The sequence below is a fragment of the Pelmatolapia mariae genome, linkage group LG12 (genome assembly GCF_036321145.2).
Source record: "Pelmatolapia mariae isolate MD_Pm_ZW linkage group LG12, Pm_UMD_F_2, whole genome shotgun sequence".
NCBI lineage: Eukaryota > Metazoa > Chordata > Actinopteri > Cichliformes > Cichlidae > Pelmatolapia > Pelmatolapia mariae.
Window position 1 is genome coordinate 20,894,458 of NC_086237.1, and position 22,428 is coordinate 20,916,885.

Below are 22,428 nucleotides of genomic sequence, written 5' to 3' on the forward strand. Positions count from 1 at the left end.
ACATTTCTGGGGATGTCACCCAACATGTTTAGAACTATTTCAGAAATTTAAAGGTGATTTGTAAAGCCGTAAATATGTTGCAATTTATTTTTTTTAATGCTATCATTTTCACTTTCATGGTACTGGGACAATGTGCTGTCATACAGAGAAAAAAAAACACTTTGTAAGCTCAGCGAGACTCAGACCAGTGGTTCATTTTATGAAATAGGCTTAGCCAGCTCACCTCTGTGTGCAGTGGCACATCTTTAAGCTTAGAAAGGTATCATAACACAAACAGGCTCATTTTTGCACTCAGTAAAGAGGTGCTGTACTCACTGAACCATCTGTCTGGAAATTGTCTGCCTGCAGTCTCATCCCTCATTTTTTTTTTTTTTTTTTTTTTTTAGTAATTTCATGTGTGCTTTTTGGATTAAAGATCTTTTTTTGGAGACAGGTGGTTTGAACCAGTATATAAAAGTGTTTGCCATTTGGCATGTTATGCTGTTTTCAGACGGTATTACATGTCACCAGCTGCCTCTCTGATAACTCATACATAAGTCAATGCAAATGGGCCATTTCTCCGTGTAATGGCTCCCTTATTTGACTTCGCATCAGCAAACAGCAGGAACAGTCTACAAACATCCACAGTGGTTCAACTGTCTGCTGTGATTACTCAGTCCAATATATATCAGTCCACAAAAAGGTACACTGTGACATTAGGTGGCTTTGTTTGGATTGAATTCTTACAAAAATACATCAAACATCCAGTGACAAAAACTGTACAATTGCAGATGACTGACGAGTGTAATTATCAGATTTGTAAGCCGTCTTTTATGTGCTTTCTTACAGTATTGTGTTTATAATCATATTCCTTCGACTGCTCCCTTTAGGGGACTCCACAGTGCATCATCTGCCTCTTTCTCTAGCGTCCTCCTCTGTCACACCAACCCTCCTCATGTCCTCCTTCTCTACATCCATGAACCACCTCTGAGGTCTTCCTCTTTTCCTCCTTTCCCACAGTTAAGCAGCATTATTGAAGAATGTGACAAATAGTTTAAAATGCCTTTGTTATTAGTTTTTGACATTTTCCATTAAACGATTCTCACAGTTAACTTAATATCTCAGTGTTTCTTGGTTTTAAACTACTCAGTCAATTTGTTTCCCCTTGTGACTCAGAAATTAGTCACCAGGAACATCCCTACTCCCAACTAAAATCTTAACACCACCAGCTCTGTCTCCTGTATTTTAGTAATTCGATTTTAGCATTAAAAATGTCATTTCAATTTCACATACTGGTGGATTAACCGTTACAAAAACATGAAAAGGGGTTTTGGTAATTGCCAATACTCATAATTTAGGGTAGCTGTGACATAATTTCTTTCTTAAAGGTGAGATTAAAATCAAACAACACACCCAAGTTTCTAACATCTGATTTTACATGAATTGAAAAGGAACCAAGGAAGGACTTTATGCTTGGATGGAGCTTGCCTAAAACAGTGATAACAAATTCAATTTAATGCTAAGTTTCATTAGCAATGAGAGCCATTAACATTACCAATTAACATATGCAGGACTGGCTGCCCCAGTGCAATTTTGACTGTTATTATGCCTGTAATACGTGAAACAGATTTTAATTTGTTCTTAATTGCATCACATGTGCATTTTTCTCTGACTGCTGAACTTGACACAATTCAACTTGATTTTTTCTCAGCATTGCCCTGGTCTCCTTACCAGGCCATGTGCTATTTTATCATGCTACCAACTGAGTTGTAGTAATATGACACGATGTTCACGTTCAGCGTGATCACATGAAGCATACACTACATTGTTTAGGTTTTCACGAGTAAGTAAACAAACCTCCTACAGGTATGTGGAAACTTCCTGTAGACAGAAAAGCACTTTTTAATGTCCTTGTTGCATCTTTAAGTTTTAATGATAGCTGCCCTGTTGTGGGCTTTATGGGCCATAGCACTGATCTCCTCATGACTGTGAGTTGAATTCTGAATTCTGCCCTGTAAATATACAGTATACACAAAGACACAACACCTCCCTTAGGCTGCAAAGATTAAACGAGTCTTCGCTGCATACAGTTAAATCAGCACACCTGGACGAAGAATGTTAGCAGGTTGTTGTATATGTGCATGTACTGTATTCATAATATAGAAAAGCGGGACGTATTCGGCTCCTTATTAAGCTTTCCTCTCGCTGCATTAATCTTCTTTATCCTGCAGTGGCAAAACCATTTCAATACAAACAGGACATTTAAATACCAACTCATAATGAGCGGGAGAGATAAGTGTTTCTCTGACAGAAGTGTACAAACATTTCCACTTTGCACAAAGCCATCAAAGACAAAGTACAAATAAGTAATTGACCCTGTCTCCCTTTTGCCTCTGCGGCTCATGGTTCTGGTAATACTGAGAGCTTAGATATGAGATGAATCTAATTTTGTAATCTCAGACTCAGAAAGCCAAATCCTAAAATAGATTCTCGTGTTTCACTTCTCTGTAAATTGTACGCCACAAGCATTCAGAGATTGCTACAAAGACTTCACACGCTCCTAGTTTGTCTGGGTTAAAAGCTTGTGGAGGAGAGAACGGGGTTGAGAGCGTGATGGAGGAAAGAACAGAAGGTGGGGGCTGGAGGAGAGGCCGTGCTTTAACAAGCTTATCTCGCTCCCTAATGCAGTTTGGGCCATCAAAGCATTGAGAGGCGGCGACGCTAGGGGCGGTCGTATTTTTTGACCGCTACCTGTGACAGCAATTACTGGTTCCCCTTCAAGCATGCCTTTGTTTGGTGGCAGACTTGAATGCTCGGGTAGAACAAGATTACCTCAATGTTTTGCAACTGCAGCATAATCAAAGCCTCACAATGCAAGGTGCCATGCCCCTCTGAATCAACCGAGCTAGGTCTGCCACCATTTCTTTCTGGACCCTTTATTCAGGAGGTGGTGTGACATTATTTTCATTATAACAGAGTTGGGTGTTTTTTTAAAGGTATACATCACAGGCAAATATTCCACAACACTTCCACAGCTTCTCTTAGAAACAGCAATGAGAACTGTGTTGCATAAAAAAACCGAGGTGTTGACAAAATTCATTTGGAAGTGGAATTTAATGAATAGAGCTTTCACAACAATTACATAATGCATCCATAGCACGCTACTGTATCCGCTAGTTGCATACCCGTGCTTCAGGTATTCATGTGAAATAAATGTCCCACTCCCAAACCTTTGTTCTGCTTTCAATAGCTTATCATCTCACATATGTTGGCCGAGTTAATCCCTTTAGAGATAGTGTGGCCTTTACCTTGGACCTTCAGCGCCGTAAAAAACTATTTGCCCCCTTCCTGATTTTTTTGTTTTTTACATATTTGTTACACTCAAATGTTTCAGATCGTCAAACAAATTTGAATATTGGACAAAGATAACCAGAGTAAATACAAGGTTCAGGTTTTAAGTGATGATTTCATTTGCGAAGGGAAAGCATTATTGTTATGGCCCGTCTAGGGTTAGCCAGACCACAACATAAGGGTGATCCATCCTCGTCAGATCTCAAGCAGCCACATCACACAACTATTAATTAAACTATTAGTAATTAAAATTTGTTTGAAGATCAAACAAATGAAACAAAAAAAATGAGAAACAGGGAAGGAGACAAAAACTTCTTTACTGTAATCCAAACCTGTGTCTGCTTATGTAGCATAGCACACAGCACAGTGTCATCATTTAAAGCCTCTGTAATACCCAGTACTAAGATTTGCTGTCATCTCATTTGCATTAACGCTAAGACAAAACTGTCAGGGTTTGGGGTTTAATTGTAATTTTGATTTTGTAAGATCACTTCCCTGCTCTTTCTTTAGAGCTAACTTTTCCCCCTCTGCGTATTCATGTCATTTCTTTCAGTTTTATTTTACCAAACTTTCTTTTTGTCTGTTGTTTGGGTTTTTTTTCCTTCATTTGCATCTTGCTTACCTGATAGTTTTCTGTGCATTTACAGTCCAGTCCCTTGTTGGTTGTGTCAGCCTTTGTGTGTAATCCTAAGCTGCATTCCTCTATTTTGACACTAGTGGTTTTTTATTGTGTTCCTTGCAAATTTAGCTTTCGGTTTACTTGTTTTCTTTGAACTTTGTTGAACAAGCTTCCCGAATTTTTATATTCCTTTGGCTTGTCATTAAGGCTTAGGTTTTGCAAACTACCTGTCAGCCTCCGGTGTCCTGCATTTGTGTGTGTGTTTGCATGTGTGTGTGTGTGCGTGTGAGTGTGTGTGTGAGAGAGTTTTTTTTTTTTCCCTAACTCGTCACAACAGATAATGCAGTCAACTGGAAAGTGTTTTGTGATGTGCCAAGCTGCACTGCAGGGTTCTGCAATGTGTCAAAACCAGGAGACAGAGTGAAACTAAACCATACCTCATGCGCTAGTTTGTTTGCTTATTTGTTTAATCTACGAGGGGGCCATTGTTTTTTTTTTTTTATCAGAACAGTGTGACACAGTATAAGTTGGCCTGTGACCAGGCCAATTAGTGTGATGCATGGTTGTCTTGGCGTTGTGTACAGCATATTCAGCAAAAGAAACAACTCTGCATACTTAGATTTCTCTCATGCGCTCGCTGCGCCTCTAAATTTTGCAACTATCTATGGCACAGCAAAATGCCAAGTCGAACCCAGTATTTCATCCTCTATTCATAGCAAATTGGTGCCACGTTGATGTATGTGCTAAGTAGGACAGCTTTACTGTTAAATTTGAGCTATTTTGTGTAAAGGGGGGATCAGCCTAAAGCAGCTTCTTTGATATCACCTACGCAGTGTTGTTATTATGTTAGTTTGCTGTTTATCTAATATAAAATGTCCTCATTTAAAAATGAAAGATGGAAAAACAAAATTTCCTTTTTATAAAAAAAATGTGTGAATTGCATGTTAAATAACAAGAACAATAAACTTTTTCTGCTGTTCTACAGAGTTTTCAGGTTTTCATTGTGTTAAAAGGGTCTCACATTACACACCCACTGATTCCTGAGAAAAAACAAACTATTTATTTAGTAATACTGCACTTAAACCTAATAAAGGTATGCATGGCTTTGCTGAGGACTATATTAAAAATTACTTTCAATCCCTTTCACTTAATGGATGCAATATTTATTTAACATAATTATCATGGTGGTAAAATCTCACCCCAAAAAAGCTTGATTATCATCTCCTTGGTCCAAAGTGTTGCCTGTATCCTGAGATTCTTCTTAACTTCATTTTTTGTTTCAGCCCAACAGTGTTATGTACTTTTCAATATAATAAAGCATAATTGAACATTAAAAAGCCTATAAATGTAACAGTTTGTGTATTTACTGCCTGGAACCCTTGCGCAGTAAATTGTTTGCAACAAATGAGAACCTATTAAAAATTAACCCAAATGGAGCAGTGTGGGTCTCAGAAGCTGCTGCAGCATGCAATTTCTGTTTTGCTGAGGCGAGATTGTGGACTTAGCCTTGTTGTTCAATATTCTGTGAATAATTGAAACTGACTTGACTGGCGCCCGGTGTCTTTATTCAGTAAATCCTCAGATAAAATCGAAAGGAAAAATGCTGACTTAATCCTGAAAACTTAGCATATCTGACACTTTGCTACCTGAGTTTGTTGAGCAATCGAATTTATCATTCTGGTTTTGTCTCTCCTTCTCTCTGCTCCCATCCCTCCTTGGTCTTTGCTCCTCTCAGGTGGACTTGCTTGTGCCAACCAAGGTGACAGGTATCATCACCCAGGGAGCGAAAGACTTCGGCCATGTCCAGTTTGTTGGTTCATATAAAGTCGCTTTCAGTAATGATGGAGAGCAGTGGAATGTATATCAAGATGAGAAGCAAGGGAAGGACAAGGTAAGTTGCTTTTACACTACATATTGATTTGAGTGGTTTTTATTTTATTTTATTTGAACGAAGGGTCACACTCAGCCAAATAAACCTGAAGCAGACAAAAACGTAGCAAATATCAAAAAGATGTGTAAATGTGTTATAAGGTATTAAATTGTTAAAATGTCCATCTTGGAAGCTGTCTGTTTCTCCTTTCCATTTCCTCTTAGCATCTTCTTATCAGCGTCTCAAACTGAGCTGTCCTGGTCTGTCCTATTGCCTTTCTCTGGTTTGAGATCAGATAAGACCACCCTGTCAACCTGGCCAGGCCGGTGCTATGCTGAAAATCTTGTTTACGGTCCTTCAGCAGAGTACAAATGTCCATTCCAATCGCCAACAACAACAGAGACAGTGCAGAGCTGCAGCGGGCTCTTTGTTGATATCAGGGAACCTGCAGACACAGGCTAACAGCTAAAGCTGGAGCGTCTTGTCTTTCAGATACTGATTGCAAGAGAGGCTGTGTTTACTTTTCGATCTTGCTGTGTTATTGAAAGATAAGGCCTACCTCTTCATTCTGATTCATCCAATGCTGATGTGTCGAATTCAGGAAGCCAAATACGCTTAGCATGAAACAGCTTTGGGATAATTTACTGTATACTTTGTTTATTCTCCAGTCTAACTTAAATCCATTTAGGCTTTGTAGATAATTTTAAAATATTTAACATTTTAAAATAGTTACAATAGTTAAAATAGTTTTCAACTGGAGATGACATTTGTATTAATAAATAACTGACTCTGTTAAAGCTGTTAAAATTTGTGAATTCGGTTTTATCAGAACAGCCCTACCTTAGTTATTATTTTTATGCATATTTATCACACATTTCACATCATCGAACTAATTTTGATATTAGACAAAGATAACTGGAGTAATTGCAAAATGCAGATTTCAAATGATGATTTCATTTATAAAGGAGAAACCAATCTGCCTCTATGCAAGCAAGTAATTGTCCCTCTTTGATAAATCATGAATTAACTGTGATTAACCATGTTTTTGCTTAGCTAAGTTCCATGTCATTAACCACATCCAGGCCTGAAAAAGAAACATATCATGCCATGATCTAAAGAAACAGCTGAGAAATAAATTCACTGACATCTATCAGTCTGGAAATGGTTACAAAGCAATTTCGAAGACTTTGGGACTCCAGCGAACCACAGTGAGAGTCATTATCCAAAAATGGAGAAAAGTTAAAACAGTGGTGAACTTTCCGAGGAGTGGCCGGCCTACCAAAATTACTCCAAGAGCGCATCGATGACTCATCCAGGAGGTCACAAAAGAACCCAGAACAACATCTAAAGAACTGCAAGCTTCACTTGTCTCAGTTAAGGTCGGCGTTCATGATTCAACAGTGAGAAAAAGACTGGGCAAAAATGGCATTCATGGGAGAGTTTAAAGAGAAAACCACTGCTGACTTAAACTAACGCAAACGCTCATCTCACATTTACCAAAAACATCTTTGATCTAAAAACATAATGAAATGATTCTGTGGACTGATGAGACAAAAGCTGAACTTTTTGGAAAGTTTGAGTCTTGTTGCATCTGGTGTAAAACTAACGCAGCATTTTATAAAAAGAACATCATAGTCTGATGGTCTGGGGCTGCTTTGTCACTTCAGGAAATGGAAGACTTGTCGGGATTGATAGAGCCATGAATTCTGCACTGCAAAGAAATTAGGTATCAGTTCATTTCCTGCATAACTTGGGTTATGCAGCAGGATAGTGATCCAAAGCACACCAGCAAGTCCCCCCCCCCCCCCCCCCCCACCACCACCACCACCACCACCACCACCACCGCCACTGCCACTGCCACCACAAAATTAGGTTTAGCAGTGATCTAATCAAAGTTCAGACTTTAATCCAATTGAGATGTTTCTATATGACGTTAAACAGGCCATTCATGCAGGAAAGCCCTCCAGTGTGGTTGAATTAAAACAATTCTGCAAAGAAGAGTGGGCCATAATTCCTCCACAGTGATGGGAAAGACTCATTGCCAGTTATCACAAATGCTTGATTGTAGCTCTTGCTTCCAAGGGTTGACACAGCCAGTTGTTAGGTTCAGGGGCCAATAGCTTTTTTTTTTTACAACTGGCTAGGTAAGTTTAAATAATTTTTTTCCTGTAAATTAATGAACTAATCATTTAAACTGCATTTTGTATTTAGCCACATTGTCTTTGTCTAGTATCAAAATTAGTTTGACGATGCAAAACATCATCACTTATCTTCATCACATCTGTGTTTGAATCATTCTGTTTTAGCTCATTTATTGGCCACCTCCCAAAAAGTCCATCCTCCTCTGATTGGTCAGTGGGCATGAAGAAAGTCAGACACATAGACAGTATAAAAGATGGGCCTAGTTTCCAGGTCTGAAAAAATGAAGCTAATGCATAACTGCCTTAAACCTGCAGTTTTTCTAACGACCATCAGGAGGTGAGAGCTGTCCTATAGAACAGCGGTCCCCAACCTTTTTTGCGCCACGGACCGGTTTATGCCCGACAATATTTTCACGGACCGGCCTTTAAGGTGTCGCGGATAAATACAACAAAATAAAACTAGTACCGGTACCGAAAAAAAGAAGATTTATTTATAACACACGTGAAAAGACCCAGGAAAACCGAGTTAATGATAAAAACGATAACAAAATAACGCTGAAAACCGATAAAAACGCTGAAAACCATACATTTCACACCTGAGCCTCAACTCTGGTACCAAACGACTCACGGACCGGTACCGGTCCGAGGCCCGGGGGTTGGGGACCGCTGCTATAGAAGGCCCTCTGCGAGGAGCTGTTGACATTTTGCTGATGGGTTTATAGTCAAAGTAGCTCATTTCATGTTATACTGTATAAATATAAAGCATTAAGTCTATTTATTACATTTTGGTGTCAAAAAGGAAGATTTTTCGAGATGTGCTCACTGGATACTGAATTGTGCTTTAGCAAGTCAGTTTGAAAATACCAAGACGGCGACGGCTTGAAACAGCTTAACTCAAGGCCTCAGAATGGGTCCATCTTTTGTGCTGTCTATGGTCAGGCAGCTTTGGTGAAGTGCTTCACCACCTTAACTCAGGTTAGTTTCTGCTAACAGAAAACAAGTCGTTTTAAGTGTAAGTTTTTAAGTGTAAATCACGGCACATTATGTAAATGGTCATTTTGTCAGCACAGAGCAGAGGTTGAAAAATATGCCAAGTGGCAGGTTTACAGTAGTCTTAATGTGTTAGACTACTGTAAACGTTGTATGTACGTTGTATGTCTCTATTTTATGCTCTGTTTACTGTATGACAAAAACAGAAAATTGTGAATATTGTCACTGGAAATTCACCTCTATTAAAATAGAGTGGCTAGTGCATAGCTTTGCGCCATTCTACCATTAAACACATGGCGATTGCCTTATTACTGCTGCAACATTGCCATCAGAAATAAAACAGCTCAGAAGTTGTGAGAGCATGAAGACTCTTGTGTTCACCGTTGCAGCCAGCAGCAGAACATTTGGTGTGCTTTGTTCATAGCTGAGATATTTTCGAGTAAGAATTAGCAGAAGTTACTCTAGCGAGGAATTGATAGTGGGCTGCATGGCATGTGGCTGCATGTGGATTTAGTTGAGGCAGCTGTTTGAGAGTGTACCAAAGGAACTAGGTAAGTATTATGCCATTGTCTTACTTAATGATGAAGACAAGTACCGTGTTTCCTGGGAGAGAACAGCATGGAATTCTTTACATGAATAAAGAAGGTATAACAGACAAATAAAACCTCACAAGGCATAATATGAGCACTTTAATATCTGAAGGCAGACTGGAATTTTTGGATTCAAAATCTGTATTCCAGTATATACATCTATAAGTGAGTTTTTAAACCAATAGTACAATAAGACGACACTGAGCTTAACATCCTTTAGTTACTAGTTTTCTGTCATGCTTTGTATCATAGCCCAGCTGTGGGGCATACTCTGTAGTTTGTGCACAAATATTTTCAGGCTTTCTTGGAGAAACTGTTTCTGAGCAGTTTGAAGAGGTTACCGGTGCCTGTAGCAGGCATTAAGTTGAGGTAGTGTCCTGTCTTTTTTCTTTTTCTTTTTTGTCAACATATTTTTGAAACACCTTGAGAATTTTATTTTGAATTTGGCACTACTGCTCACTTGGAGCATCAGCAGGTCAAAGATCACCTCTGTGTAACATTCAATAATAAAAAAAAAAATCGTGCAAGTGTGCTACTGGGTTGAAGATGTTTGTGAAGCATTCAAGAATTATAACTTCCTGCTTCTTTTCAGCAAGATCCATATTTGAAACATTAACATCTATCAACACGTTGTCTTTCCAAATCAAAATATTTGGCCAAACCATGAGAAGATGAAAAGTCTTCCTCTCTGTAACTATACACTATTACAGTACATACACAGCAAAACATAACCTCAAATGAGGAATCACTCCCATCACCGAGCAAAATGGAAACACTGACTTAAATTGCAATGTGGCCCATTGATGGAGGCATGCAACCACGAGGGGAGTTACAGTCTTAGAAAAGAGCTTCCATTTTTGTTTGTCTCTGATACACGATAGATCAAAAGCAGCGCTTTGTTGACACCAACAGCTGCTCTCAGTTTATCCCCTTATCTTTGCTGGGGATCCAGTGAAGTAGCAGATCCCTGGAAATAATTTTCCATTTCTACAGGTCATATTCTTTGCTTGAGGAGTTTATAACACTCGTGGTGGTCTTTGGCTAAGGGCCAGGCATGCTCACCATGATTTATACTCAGACAATTTCAATACCTTGGAATGAATGTTTTCTAAGCGTCATCTGAGTTAGAACGTGAAAGAAGGAAAAATACTGGTTGTATCTCAAGAGAGTGATACATTTATTTTTAAGTCTAGTTTCAGCTCCACATTTTTTTGTTCTCTTCTGTGTTGTTATTGCTGTATAATTCAGAGAAGAACTAAGACTATACAGTCACTCCGAGCATGTGTGCTCTGTATTAGAGGGCGGGTGTGTTTTGCAAGACTTCAGCAAATGTCAATCAGTTTGTCCCTTGCTGGAGCCAAGTGGCTGTTCAGATGTATGATTCTTCAAGGTGTTTTCCCCCTTCAGTCAGCCGAAGCAGCCATTAATGCTAGAGGACACATTTGGCTGTTAGACTCCCGAGGCTCCTCCTGCCACACCACAATGCTTGACTTGGCAGGGATATACTGTGAAAGTTTGTGTGTGTGTATGTCCGTGTATGTGTGTTTGCCTATTTCCAACACAGTGGTAGAGGCTTGTAAGTATTCTTCTCAGCTCCCCCCTCCAGCTCCTGTGTGGCAGAGGCTGCAGGCAGTTAGATCTAGATTGAGAGAGGAGACTCTGTCAGAATACAGATGTTGTCAAAGCAGGGCCCAGCGGTGCACGCACAACAGTATCCCTCTACAAAATCTATAGAGTGCCCTGTTTGCCTTTTCTTTGCACACCAATCCCACATACCGCTGTACTGCACTTGTAACTGAGACAAGTAAGAGCAAAGTCCATTGTTTAAACATAATTACACTGAGACACATCCCATAATCCTACATATCGGCTAAGCTGGATTCCCTTTCCGCACCTGGGTCACTATGTTACCTTGTCCTGCACCACCGCTCTTGCATTGGTGTCAGTATTGAAACAGTCCGTCGATGGGTTCAATCAAGCACAAAAGTAATTGATTTATGTTTAATAGTGTTTTACTCAGGTGACATGGGTTAATTAGTCATCAGAGCCTTCAATTCCCTTCAGGTCAGAGGGTAACTGAATACTAGATGGGTTTGAATACCGACATCCTAAAATGAACCCATGGTAGTAGTATTTAGTAGCTGCGGTCAACTGTGCACCTCAGGATTACAAAAACACATAACTAGGTAACGTATTGCCGACCCCCTCAAAGACTGGTCTCGGTGTGCATTTCAGTTTGATGCAGCGTGACTGCCTCTTTCTCAGCTCGCATGATGCTTTTGACCTTTCACTGAAGACGTACGTGAGTTTTCCTGGTTTTACCGCAGGCGGCTCTGGGCAACAAGGGGTTAGAGAGCAAAGAGATCTGAGCGACCTGATTCCTTGACCTGTGCAGCAGGTTTAAATAATGTAGTATGGGCTGAGTTGCAGCTCTAGAGTCGCATAGGGCCCCACCTCATAATGCTTCTGACTGTCAGGAAAATCAATAGTTAGGAGCAGTTGTGGCTGCTGTGTCACTCTGAATACACGCATAGTGACATGTGCTCTTTGTCATTATGCCTTCACTGCTGCATAATGTCTTTGTTTAGTGTGAAGGTAGATGCAACTAGCTTCAGCATATTTGACTAAGTTTACTATTCCAAGAAAAGTAATACATGCAAAAACACCACCTGATTCAGTGTCTCCTTTTCTTCAGAGTTATCAACACAGCTTTGTGAATTTGGCAGCAGTTCAAATAAACTTACAGTTTAGAATAAAACACTGCCACATTGTTAAGTGTTTCAGTTATCCGTGGCACAATTATTAACACTTGGCTTCACCTGTCAGTTGCCAACTCCTTTATTGTCACTGTCACTTCTGCAAGTCACGCATGGCAGGTTGGGCTTGTTTATACTCAGCTACGCATAGTTTGTTTTCTTCTTCTTCCCTTAGAAAACAAATAAAAACTGTCATTAGTCTTCTGCTTAATAGATTCTAATTCCAGTTACAGTAATAACAGGTTCTGCCACTGTTCTAACTCAAGTACAAAGCATATCGATCAATCTGTCCATCCATCCATCCATCCAAATATCCATTTTCTTAACCATTTATTAAATTCAGGGTCATTGCACGCCTGCAGTCCATCTTAGCTGTCACTGGACAAAAGTAAGAACAAAGGCAGTAATAATAAGTAATTACAGATTGTATATTTAGTAATCTTTTATTAACAACAAAACTCCAAAGATGCTTGAAACTGGCTTAATTTTTTTAAACAATGCCTTTCACTGTTTTGCTGTGGAATCATATCCATCTATCCATCCATTTTCTTCTGTTTATCCGGGTCAGGTCGTAGAAGCAGGAGCCCAAGCAGAAAAGTCCAGACCTCCCTCTCTTTGGCCAACTCCTCCAGCTTGGCCCAGGGAACACCAAGGTGTCCCCAGGCCAACAGAGAGATATAATATAATATATATATATGTATAATATAATATAATCTCTCCAGCGTGTCCTGGGTCTGCCCCGGGGCATGTCCAGAACACCTTACCTTACCTCACCTCATTTCACCTCACCTCACCCAGGAGGCGCCCAGGGGGCCCTAACCACTTCTACTGGCCCTTTTCAATGTGGAGGAGTAGAAGCTCTGCTCCGAACTCCTCACCTTATCTCTAAGGAAGAGGCCAGCCACCGTTCGGAAAAAGCTCTTTTCTGCCGTTAGCGGTCAGTACCCAAAGCTCGTGACCATAGGCGAGGGTAGGGATGTAGATTGACCAGTAAATCAAGAGCTTCGCTTTTACGATCAGCTTTCTCCTCACCGCGACGGACCAGTACAGCGTGTGCATCACTGCAGCCGCAGGATTGTTGTTTGATCTCCCGCTCCCTTCTCCCCTCACTCTAGAATATGATCCCGAGGTACTTAAACTCCTCCATTTGGGATAGGAACTCGTCTATGAACTGGAATGGGCACTAAACCCTTTTCCACCTGAGAACCATGGCCTCAGACTTGGAGGTGCTGATTCTCATTCTCAAAGCTTCACACTCGGCTGCGAATGAGGTGGAGAGGCCACCGCCTGATGAAGCCAACAAAACCACATCATCTGCGAAGGCAGAGATTCTTAGACCACCTAAGTGGAAGTCTTCCGCCACTTGGCTATGCCTAGAAAGTCTGTCCATAAAAATTATGAACAGAATGGGTAACAAAGAGTCCAACGTATTGCCGGCTGTGCGGACCAAGCGCTTGCAACAGTTGTATAAGGATCAAATATCTAGTCGGTACCTCTCAGCCTCACGCACTAGCTCAGGCTGTTTCCCCACCAGAGAGGTGACGTTCAGTGCCCCAGTCGCTAGTGTCGGGACCCGGGAAGTTGTCCTCCAGGGTGTCCACCCCTGGGCGCTGCCCAGCACACACTGCACCGGACCCCTGTAGCGCCTTCTGTGCGTGGTGGACCTACAGGAGGGTGGGCCTGTCTCCCTTTCTCGGGCTGTGCCCGGCCAGGCCCCGTGAACTAAGGTCTGGCCACCAAGAGCTCACCTCCGGGCACCCTCCCCGGGCCTGGGAGTAAAATTGCAAGTTATGTACATTTTTATGCAAAATTTTCTATGTTAGACAAACTGATCAGCATAGAAAAAAAAAATCATAAAACCTGTTAAATAACTGGAATTTGGAAATCTGAATCTTTATGTGTGTTTACAATATGCAAACTTAATGACAACATGATGTTTGCACATTTTTCAAAGACTTCCTTTTCTTGCTCTTGAGAAATGATCCAGCTTTCCTTTAGTTTGCATCAGTCTTTTACATCAGTTTTAGATGTGTTTAACTATGCCAAGTGATTCAAAATTGCATCTTTATATCTTTCCTGTCTCTGAATGACTTTAAACACTGGAGGGTGTTTGCCATTATCCTGTTGATGTGGAGGAAATCTTCAACACCTTCCCATCCCCCATCTTTTTTTTGTTTTCCTCCACACATTATTTGTCCTTTTATTGCGATTCTTCACATACCCTGTTCCAAAGAGTAGATTTATATACATTGTGTGTGACCTGGCATGTCCCTGGACAGTCTGGCAGACATCTCTGTCATATTTCGATCAGCTGCTGGCTTTATGGCCTCCCTCTTCTGCCTTTTATAACGTGCTACCTAAAGTCACAGTGAGAGTCCTGCATGTGACACATTTCTCAGGTTGAAATAATGTTGTCAAATACTAAAAAAGTTGAAAGAAATGCCCACAGAATGGTTTAGAAATGTTATTCTTGAAGAATCAGCACTGTTGATCAATACTCGTTTTATGCATTTATTCTGTGAAACACATTTGTTGTACTACAGTATTAACAATAATTGCCAAATACCACAGAAAATGTAACATTAAACCTCCTGAAATAAATGGGACACTTCTATGCAAGAGCACGTACCAAATTACACCAGTCAAGTTCATTCCTAAGTAATAAGGTTGGTCCGTCTGATGTCTTGATGCTTGTGTTGACTATGGACTGTACAGTCACTAACAAAGACCAGAATGTGAAGTATTTCTTCATAAATGTATCTGGTACCAAAATACAACCCTAAGCTGTTGCGTACTCTCTTTTCTGACAGTATATTTTTGTTTCTCCTAACTGAAAGGCAACGACCGAGAGGCAAGATGGGAACAGAGTTCAGGAAAAGTTCATTCCAAATGCTCTATAAAATTCACATATGTTTAATCTTGTTTAGTCTTCTTGTTGAAAACCAGAGGAATCATAAAAATGTGTTATTGTACAACTCTTGGATCATTATCATCCTGAAAAAGCAAAATAAGTGATTAAATTCGGATGCAGATGGAAAATGACTTATGTGATTGACTCATTAGACAGAAATTGTGTAAATCTGTTACACATTGAAGCACGGAACAATATAGAAAAGGAAACCTAAAATATAATGCTTTTATTTTTTGTAAGCACTCAAAAACAGCAGAACAAAGAGAGGGAAAAGACTGGGAAACTGACAGAGAGCAGGATGCCATGTGATGTTGTTTGCACCAGATACAAACCTTGTCTGACTACAGTCTAAGCTCTGTGCTACAATATAGATGAGAAATAGAGGGGAAGAGAATGGGTTTCACTGAAGGAGGAAAATGATAAAAAAGAATGTAGAATGAAAAGGTGACCCAAAATCGTTTGTATTACATGTGTGAAATAAGGAAAGTAATGAAAGAGTACACCTGTCACCTTCAGCTTATGTTCCCAGTAAGAGTAACTCACACAGGAGCCAGAACATGAAAACCATAGGGGCAGACATGCTAAATAAAGAATTAGTCAGAGACGGGTTAATCGAAACGCACCTGGTTGGAAGAGAAATAAGAGGTTTGATTGTCACGCCATTGTGCATTGATTGCAGACCATAATGTCTTATATGTCCATCTGTAAATGGATACCAAGTGAGTCATGAGAGTATCTGATATTTTTAAGCCATGATTTATACAATAGCTTTCTCTGTAATTTGAGCAGTATAGTATCTTTCATGCAATATTGCATGAATATCGTTCATGCAATATTGTATTGCATGAACTTTGAATGCAAAGCTCCTCTAGCAGCGTCCGAGAAATAAACTGAGGTGATGAAAATAAGAATAGCATACCTCGTTAAACATTGTTAGTGCAGATGCTATATAATTATGTATAATTAATAGTAGCCTAAACCTTTTGTTGCATTTTCTTTGACAGTAACTACTTCTAAAAAATGCTTTAGATGGATAAACTGAGTATTTATCGAAATGTAAGAAAACAACAATAAATAAATTTCAGCTTTTCAACTTTTCACATTTAGTTCTGTGGGATGTCCTCTTTTGCTTGCATTTGTTTGTCATGATTATCAAATTTTTGAGTTGTGCTATTTGGAAAAAAGAAAGATTCAGAGTTTTTACATTGTACAGTTCCCATTGCAATTTTCTTTGATCTGACAATACTTACCTCATTTTCTTTATTTCATTTTCACTCTCACGTATTTTCTGCCCATTTGATCAGATCCCCCTGCCCTCATTAGTATCAACTGTATCCAGTAACCCTCTTCTTCTTTCTTCCTTTTCCCCTGTGCCAGCTAAACTCAGTGTTTTTGTGTCTCACATTCCAGCTGTTTCTCCTCACATTCTCCTTGTAGTCATTAGATTTTACTGTTGTGTTATTGATACTGCTGTTGTGTAGCACTTTTTTTGGGTGGGATACAGCCAGATTTATTTGGACTGTGTAGCAAACTTTGTTGCAAGTAAAGACCTTCTTATTCAAGCTGTCTGAGAGTGAGTCATGCATTTGAGTCGCATCTGTTGGGATCCTCGTTACGGTTCCCAGTTGACTTGACAATCTTAGACTTTATACATAATGGTTTCGAAGCGACAGTTCCCCCATGCCTAATATGACAATGATTCGCATTCGTTCTCTGTGTTGAATGCGTAATTTATATTGTGTACTTTGATTGCACAGTTATTTTCTCATGTTGCCACTATACCGGTGAACAAGAAAGCACTTTGCCTCATGTTTTTTTATGCATAATTTGTCCTATTCAAAGTTATACTGGCTTGCCTAAAACAATCGGCTTTTCGTCCTTGTCATATAAGATTATTTTACCCGATTTACTAGAAAACAATTCTGCGCTTATGTTTGATGAGGACATTTGGATGTGCAGAGGACTTTTATACAAAGCCGAAGCTGGTGCTTAATACTTAAATCTTCAAATCTCCTCTCTGGCCTGGTATTTTAGAAAACACTGTACAGTCTGTGAATATTTGGTTGAATCGCACAGTCTGAACTGTTTTTTTTTCCAAAATTCTTAATGCCACTATGAATATTTGAAAGGGGATTAGATGAGTATTTACTCAAAAGATGTGAAGCCCCATTTCTAGCACCTGCTTGGATTTAGCCCACTGATTTTTTCATTCCACACAACACCGAATCCCATTTCATCCCAATTACACAGGCATAATCATATCTGTTTAATTGAAATGATCATATTCTTCAATGAAGCACTCCCTGTAGATACATTTCTCCTTAATATACTTCATTGTACCGTCTATTAAACACACACCAAAGCTTGTAATAATTAACAACAGAGCATGCATACCAGTGTGACAATTATAGTTGTTTGTAATAGCTGGTCAGTCACTGACCTGTTTATTTATGGTTCATCTTAAAGTTCTTAATTTTCAGTGAATCTCTATGAAATTATATTTTCCCAAAACTAGAGTGACATGGTCTCCACTTTGTACATTAAAACAATAATCCATGTTTTTATCATCTCTGGTATACAAAACCTAATCTGAAACATAGTTCAAAAGAGATATGCAGCTCTATTGATGTATCAACAACTGTAACCAAAACTTTGCGTTTCTATCAATGTTAACAAAATCCCCAGCACCGCTGGCTGCAGAAACTAAGTTCTCTTTGGAATTTTAAATTCAATGAAATGTGTATTTTTTAAAGACCACTTTAAAAAAATTACAAGAAGTAATCAGGGGTAGTTTAAGACTTTTGCACACTGCCGTATGAATGATGGTGACTATATGAGGAGTAGGCGTGTTCATTAATATCTATCAGAATGCATATTATTCTCTAGCACAACATGTAATGACTTTTATGGAGCCAATATTGAAGAAAACTGCAGGGCTTTTTTTTAAATAACATTATGCCAAAGCCAAAGTGAAGAATTCAAGACTGTGTGGCAAAACTGAAGGAAAACAACACCAACAAGCCTGAGGTGCAGGTTACTTAACAAAATTCAGTAAGGAGGAGAAACAGCAGCTGATGTTTTTGACTAATTATGAAGGTGGCACTTCCAGCTGTGCCACTCTAACAATGCGCAATCTTCCCCAGGGGGGAAACTGTTGATGTGTTCACATGCATAGTGCATAAAAGAAAATTACCACGAATAGGACCGAGTTGTGGGAATGTTCTCTTTCTGGTCATGTTTGTATTGAAATTCTTATTGGCTGCACTTCATTCATTACCAGTTCAAGCATGAGGTCTTCAAGGTAACAGTCTGTAGAAATCAAATGAGAAATGCACCAAGAATGTTTTGCAACCGCCTACCAAAAATACTTTTGGTTGTATGTGTGCGTGATTTCTCTCTTTGTCTTCACACATGACGCACGTTGAAGCATGTGGCTAGAATATTGGACATGAATATTGCATTTCAATTCTTTCCCTGGTGATTTGTTTTTGCAGAAACAATCGAGTCAAATAACCAACCAAACCACAGAAAGACTTCACTGTTCTAAGAACTAACCATTAACAGCCATTCATGTTGTCATTTTTCCAGGTATTCCAAGGGAACTTTGACAACGACACGCACAGAAAGAACGTGATAGACCCACCTATCTACGCTCGGTTCATTCGGATCCTTCCCTGGTCGTGGTACGGCAGGATCACTTTGCGTGTAGAAATACTCGGATGCACAGAGGAAGAGTAAACCCTTTCCTTCATCTTTCTGCCCATCGCCCCTTGTCCCTTGGCATACTGGAGTGTCTCACAAAGTACTTCAGAAATAAACTGTGCAACCTGTAAAAAGAAATTGATTTCCAATGGATTTTTCAAGAGTATGCGTTGGTTGTGATGGGTTGCTGTTTGTTCTTTTGTACAATGATTTAAAACCTGCCCCTGCCCCTGTTTGTCCTTTTGTTTTTCCTATTTAAAGCGTGATCTTTGTCTTTTTATTCCTCTCAAGATTTGCCATCCTGTTTGGAATGAACTTCTATAATATATATATATGGGAGGGGTGGGTTTGGGGGTGGTGTCAGAAAAGGGAGTCTCCCTGTGGTTTTAACTTGTTGCCATAGAAGCTATTGTACAGTGTCACTTTTTAACAAATGTGTGAAATCTGTCTGTTGTGCTTCATTGGACATGATTAACCAGCTTCATGCCATAACTAAACTGTCTAAATTATCATGTAGATGACATGTTATCTCATCATCAAATGTGTTTTTACTTTGAATACAGCACCTCCTCAAGCCATGCCTTTTCCCTAATGGACACTGGCATTACAGCATCAATCAAAACACTGCTAAAGCTCTTGTATTATATGTAAAAGACTAAGAAATTGCATGGTGCGTGAACTATAAATATATATTATGAGAAATCATTTAAAACCTCCAGCCCTGAAAGCAAATGGATTTGATTTAGAGACCTATTTTTATGTGCATTTTTAAATAGTTCTGAAACATTACAACACACTGCAAAAGCTTAATAAAGATGACTGATATGTGAGACAAAAAGCAAGCGCTGCAGTTTAAAGTGGTACTGCAGCACTGACACTGAGGCTTATAAGGTTATATATAGTTGAAATGTTAGCTCACATTTTTTTTTAACATTCGATTATTGCTAGATGTAAGATTATTTGCTATTATTGTTTGTGTGCCATTTTGTATTTATTTTATTTTGTTTGGTTTTTCAATCTCAGCTGTTAGATTCATAAAATGTGTTTAATGTCCTCGTGTTGTCTTGGAGATCTAAGTCAAATCAATTAAAAAAGCTCAGGATAGATGTTATCCATATTAACCCACAGCGCATATTTTTGGCCTCCTAGTTGAAGATTTCTGTGTTATTATTTAAAGAAAATACCACATGAGTGAAAGCAATTATTCAAATCATCCATATATTCATAACTCAAATGCTGAAAGCAGTTTCTAAATATCCTTAATTTCTTTGACTTGATAAGTGAAAACCTTTAATTAATTTCCTCATTTTCAAAAGACAGGAAAATTGCTCATATTACTATTATCATCTCAGACCTACAATGACCAGAGTGACAGAACAGAGCTCTAAATTAATTATGAAAATGGAATAATAAGCTTTTATTAAAATGCTGGATTAAAGTATAGGAATAAAATATTAAAATGCTTATATGTGTTTCCACTGTTGCTCTCTGCATGTTCAAATGGTTGCAGGTTGCTAGACATATTTAAAGACTTGCAGTTTTTACTGTATGGCTTCTCTTGTTGGCTACATCTGCAGTAAATGAACAGCAATGTTTAGCCAGTTAAATAAATGGAAGCAAACAAATCCTGAGGTATTGTAGTAGTGTCAGAGCTTGTGGGCCTGTATCGGACCTGGATTGCTCAAGGGTTTTCCACTATTGGCTAGTTTTTCCAAAGCTCTCTAGTGCAACAATAAAATCCAAAAGGAGCCACTTCCACTTTTATACTTCATGTTTCACTTGAGCCTTGTCAGCTTTCAGGCCCATAACAAACCCTTCATTTTATATTTTCAGAATCTAGTTCTGAAAAAGAAAGTGAGAAATTTACAGGAATTCTGTACTGAAATAACTGCATCAGCCTTTAACAGATATTTTGATGGCATGAATGAATAAAAATAAAAATCCTCTAACATTATTTTTAACTTAATTCTGCAATGCGAAATGATGAAAAGTACAGAAAAACATCATGAATGCTTCTAGACAAAAGGTAAAAAGTCTGAAATTAAAAAACAAAACCTAACAATAAAGTTACCTAACAACCAAGCATAGGCAGTAGTGTAGGTTTGGTAAATGGCAGTGTGATATGATACAGTATGCTACAATGGACCTGATGTGTGTTAAGATGTTATTTAAGTGTTACGTATTTGTGTAAGTAACACCGAAAGACTGCTGTACATTACCTATGTGTTTCTTTTTCTTTGTCCTTGGAGTGAACTGGTGACTCCATTGACACTTCATAGGTTCATGAACACAGGACACACATAAGTATACGAGTATCTCTTGTATATTTTACATATTCGCTGTGATTCTTTATCGACAAGTATCAAGTATTTCCAAGATCTGCTCCAGTTTGTCTTTGTAGTTAATTTGTCGTGAGCATTTATGACAAAGCAGGTCTGCTGCAAAGCTTTGTGGAATTTTGCATGATGATTTGAACCGTACAGTACAACAAGGATGTCCACAGGCACATTGTGTTCTTGCATATCATAAAGATCTAATAGCCTTTACTTTGTATTCACCATCAGTTGTCTTGTGCATTGTAAAACTGAAGCATCTCACGGGTCCAAACGGGGAAAAAAATAGAAACTCATCATGTCTTTGTATTTCAGTGTCAACTGTTCACATATTATTTCTTACTTCCTCAATCTCAGTGTCACCCACTATCTAGAAAATGTACCCATCATAATAATAGTTAGGTTCAAGCCTGCAGAGGAGAATCTAAAACTCTGTACAGTGAAAAAAAAAAAGACATTGCTTCAAAACAAAAAGTTCTTTCAGTTTGACAAATAAAAACATATCTGTGAAAATGATACGTTTGCTTTGTGTTTTTTTAAATCTTTGATGCCATTGATATTACTTTAGTAGGAAACATAATAGCGTTAAAAAAAAGTTTCCCACCTTTCTAAAGGCTGGGAACGCAGCATCCACACAGTGGAGCACACAAGTATTTCAGAGAGAGAAAGTTATCTTTGCTTTTTATGTGTTTTCTTTTTCTTTTTAGCATCATAAGTCTTTTGCTGTTTCACTGTTGTTACAAAATTAGTTCAATTTCAAACTTCTTTCTATAGCCACAGCGCAACAGCCTTTTTTCCCAGTATGTGTGCTATTTCACAAAGACACACACATACAATGAGTTATACAGTGAGTACCCCTTATGTAAAGGATTAGACTAAATGTCTATGTGGAAAATAAAGATTTGTTAGTGTAATTGTCAGCTGTGAATGGACTGGTTTGTGATTTGTGGCAAACAATTAAGTCTCAAGGTTCAACAAACTGCATACATACAATCCCATTATATAAAAACTCAATCACTAACTGAGTGTACAATATATATCAAGTAAATATATATCAATATTTATTAGTAACAAGTTACAATGGGTATGACATGAAGCTGCTGAGCTAGCTGTTTCCATCCTCAGAGTTCAGTTCACAGTGCAATCATTGCACCTATTAGCCCAATTTTTGGCATTACTACCTCTG

The 22,428-nt window shown here is 38.8% G+C and overlaps 1 protein-coding gene across 3 annotated transcripts in view; it reads left to right on the forward strand.

Moving 5' to 3' along the window:
• The window catches only part of LOC134638936 (EGF-like repeat and discoidin I-like domain-containing protein 3), a 127,733-nt gene extending 105,975 nt beyond the window's left edge, over positions 1 to 21,758 (forward strand). For all 3 annotated transcript variants that reach the window (XM_063489898.1, XM_063489899.1, XM_063489900.1), the window contains 2 exons: positions 5,685 to 5,840; positions 18,796 to 21,758. In XM_063489898.1, coding sequence (XP_063345968.1) covers positions 5,685 to 5,840; positions 18,796 to 18,945 — 306 coding nt within the window. In that variant the 3' untranslated portion in view covers positions 18,946 to 21,758. The remainder of the gene's footprint in view (positions 1 to 5,684; positions 5,841 to 18,795) is intronic.
• The last annotated feature ends 670 nt before the right edge of the window (positions 21,759 to 22,428 follow it).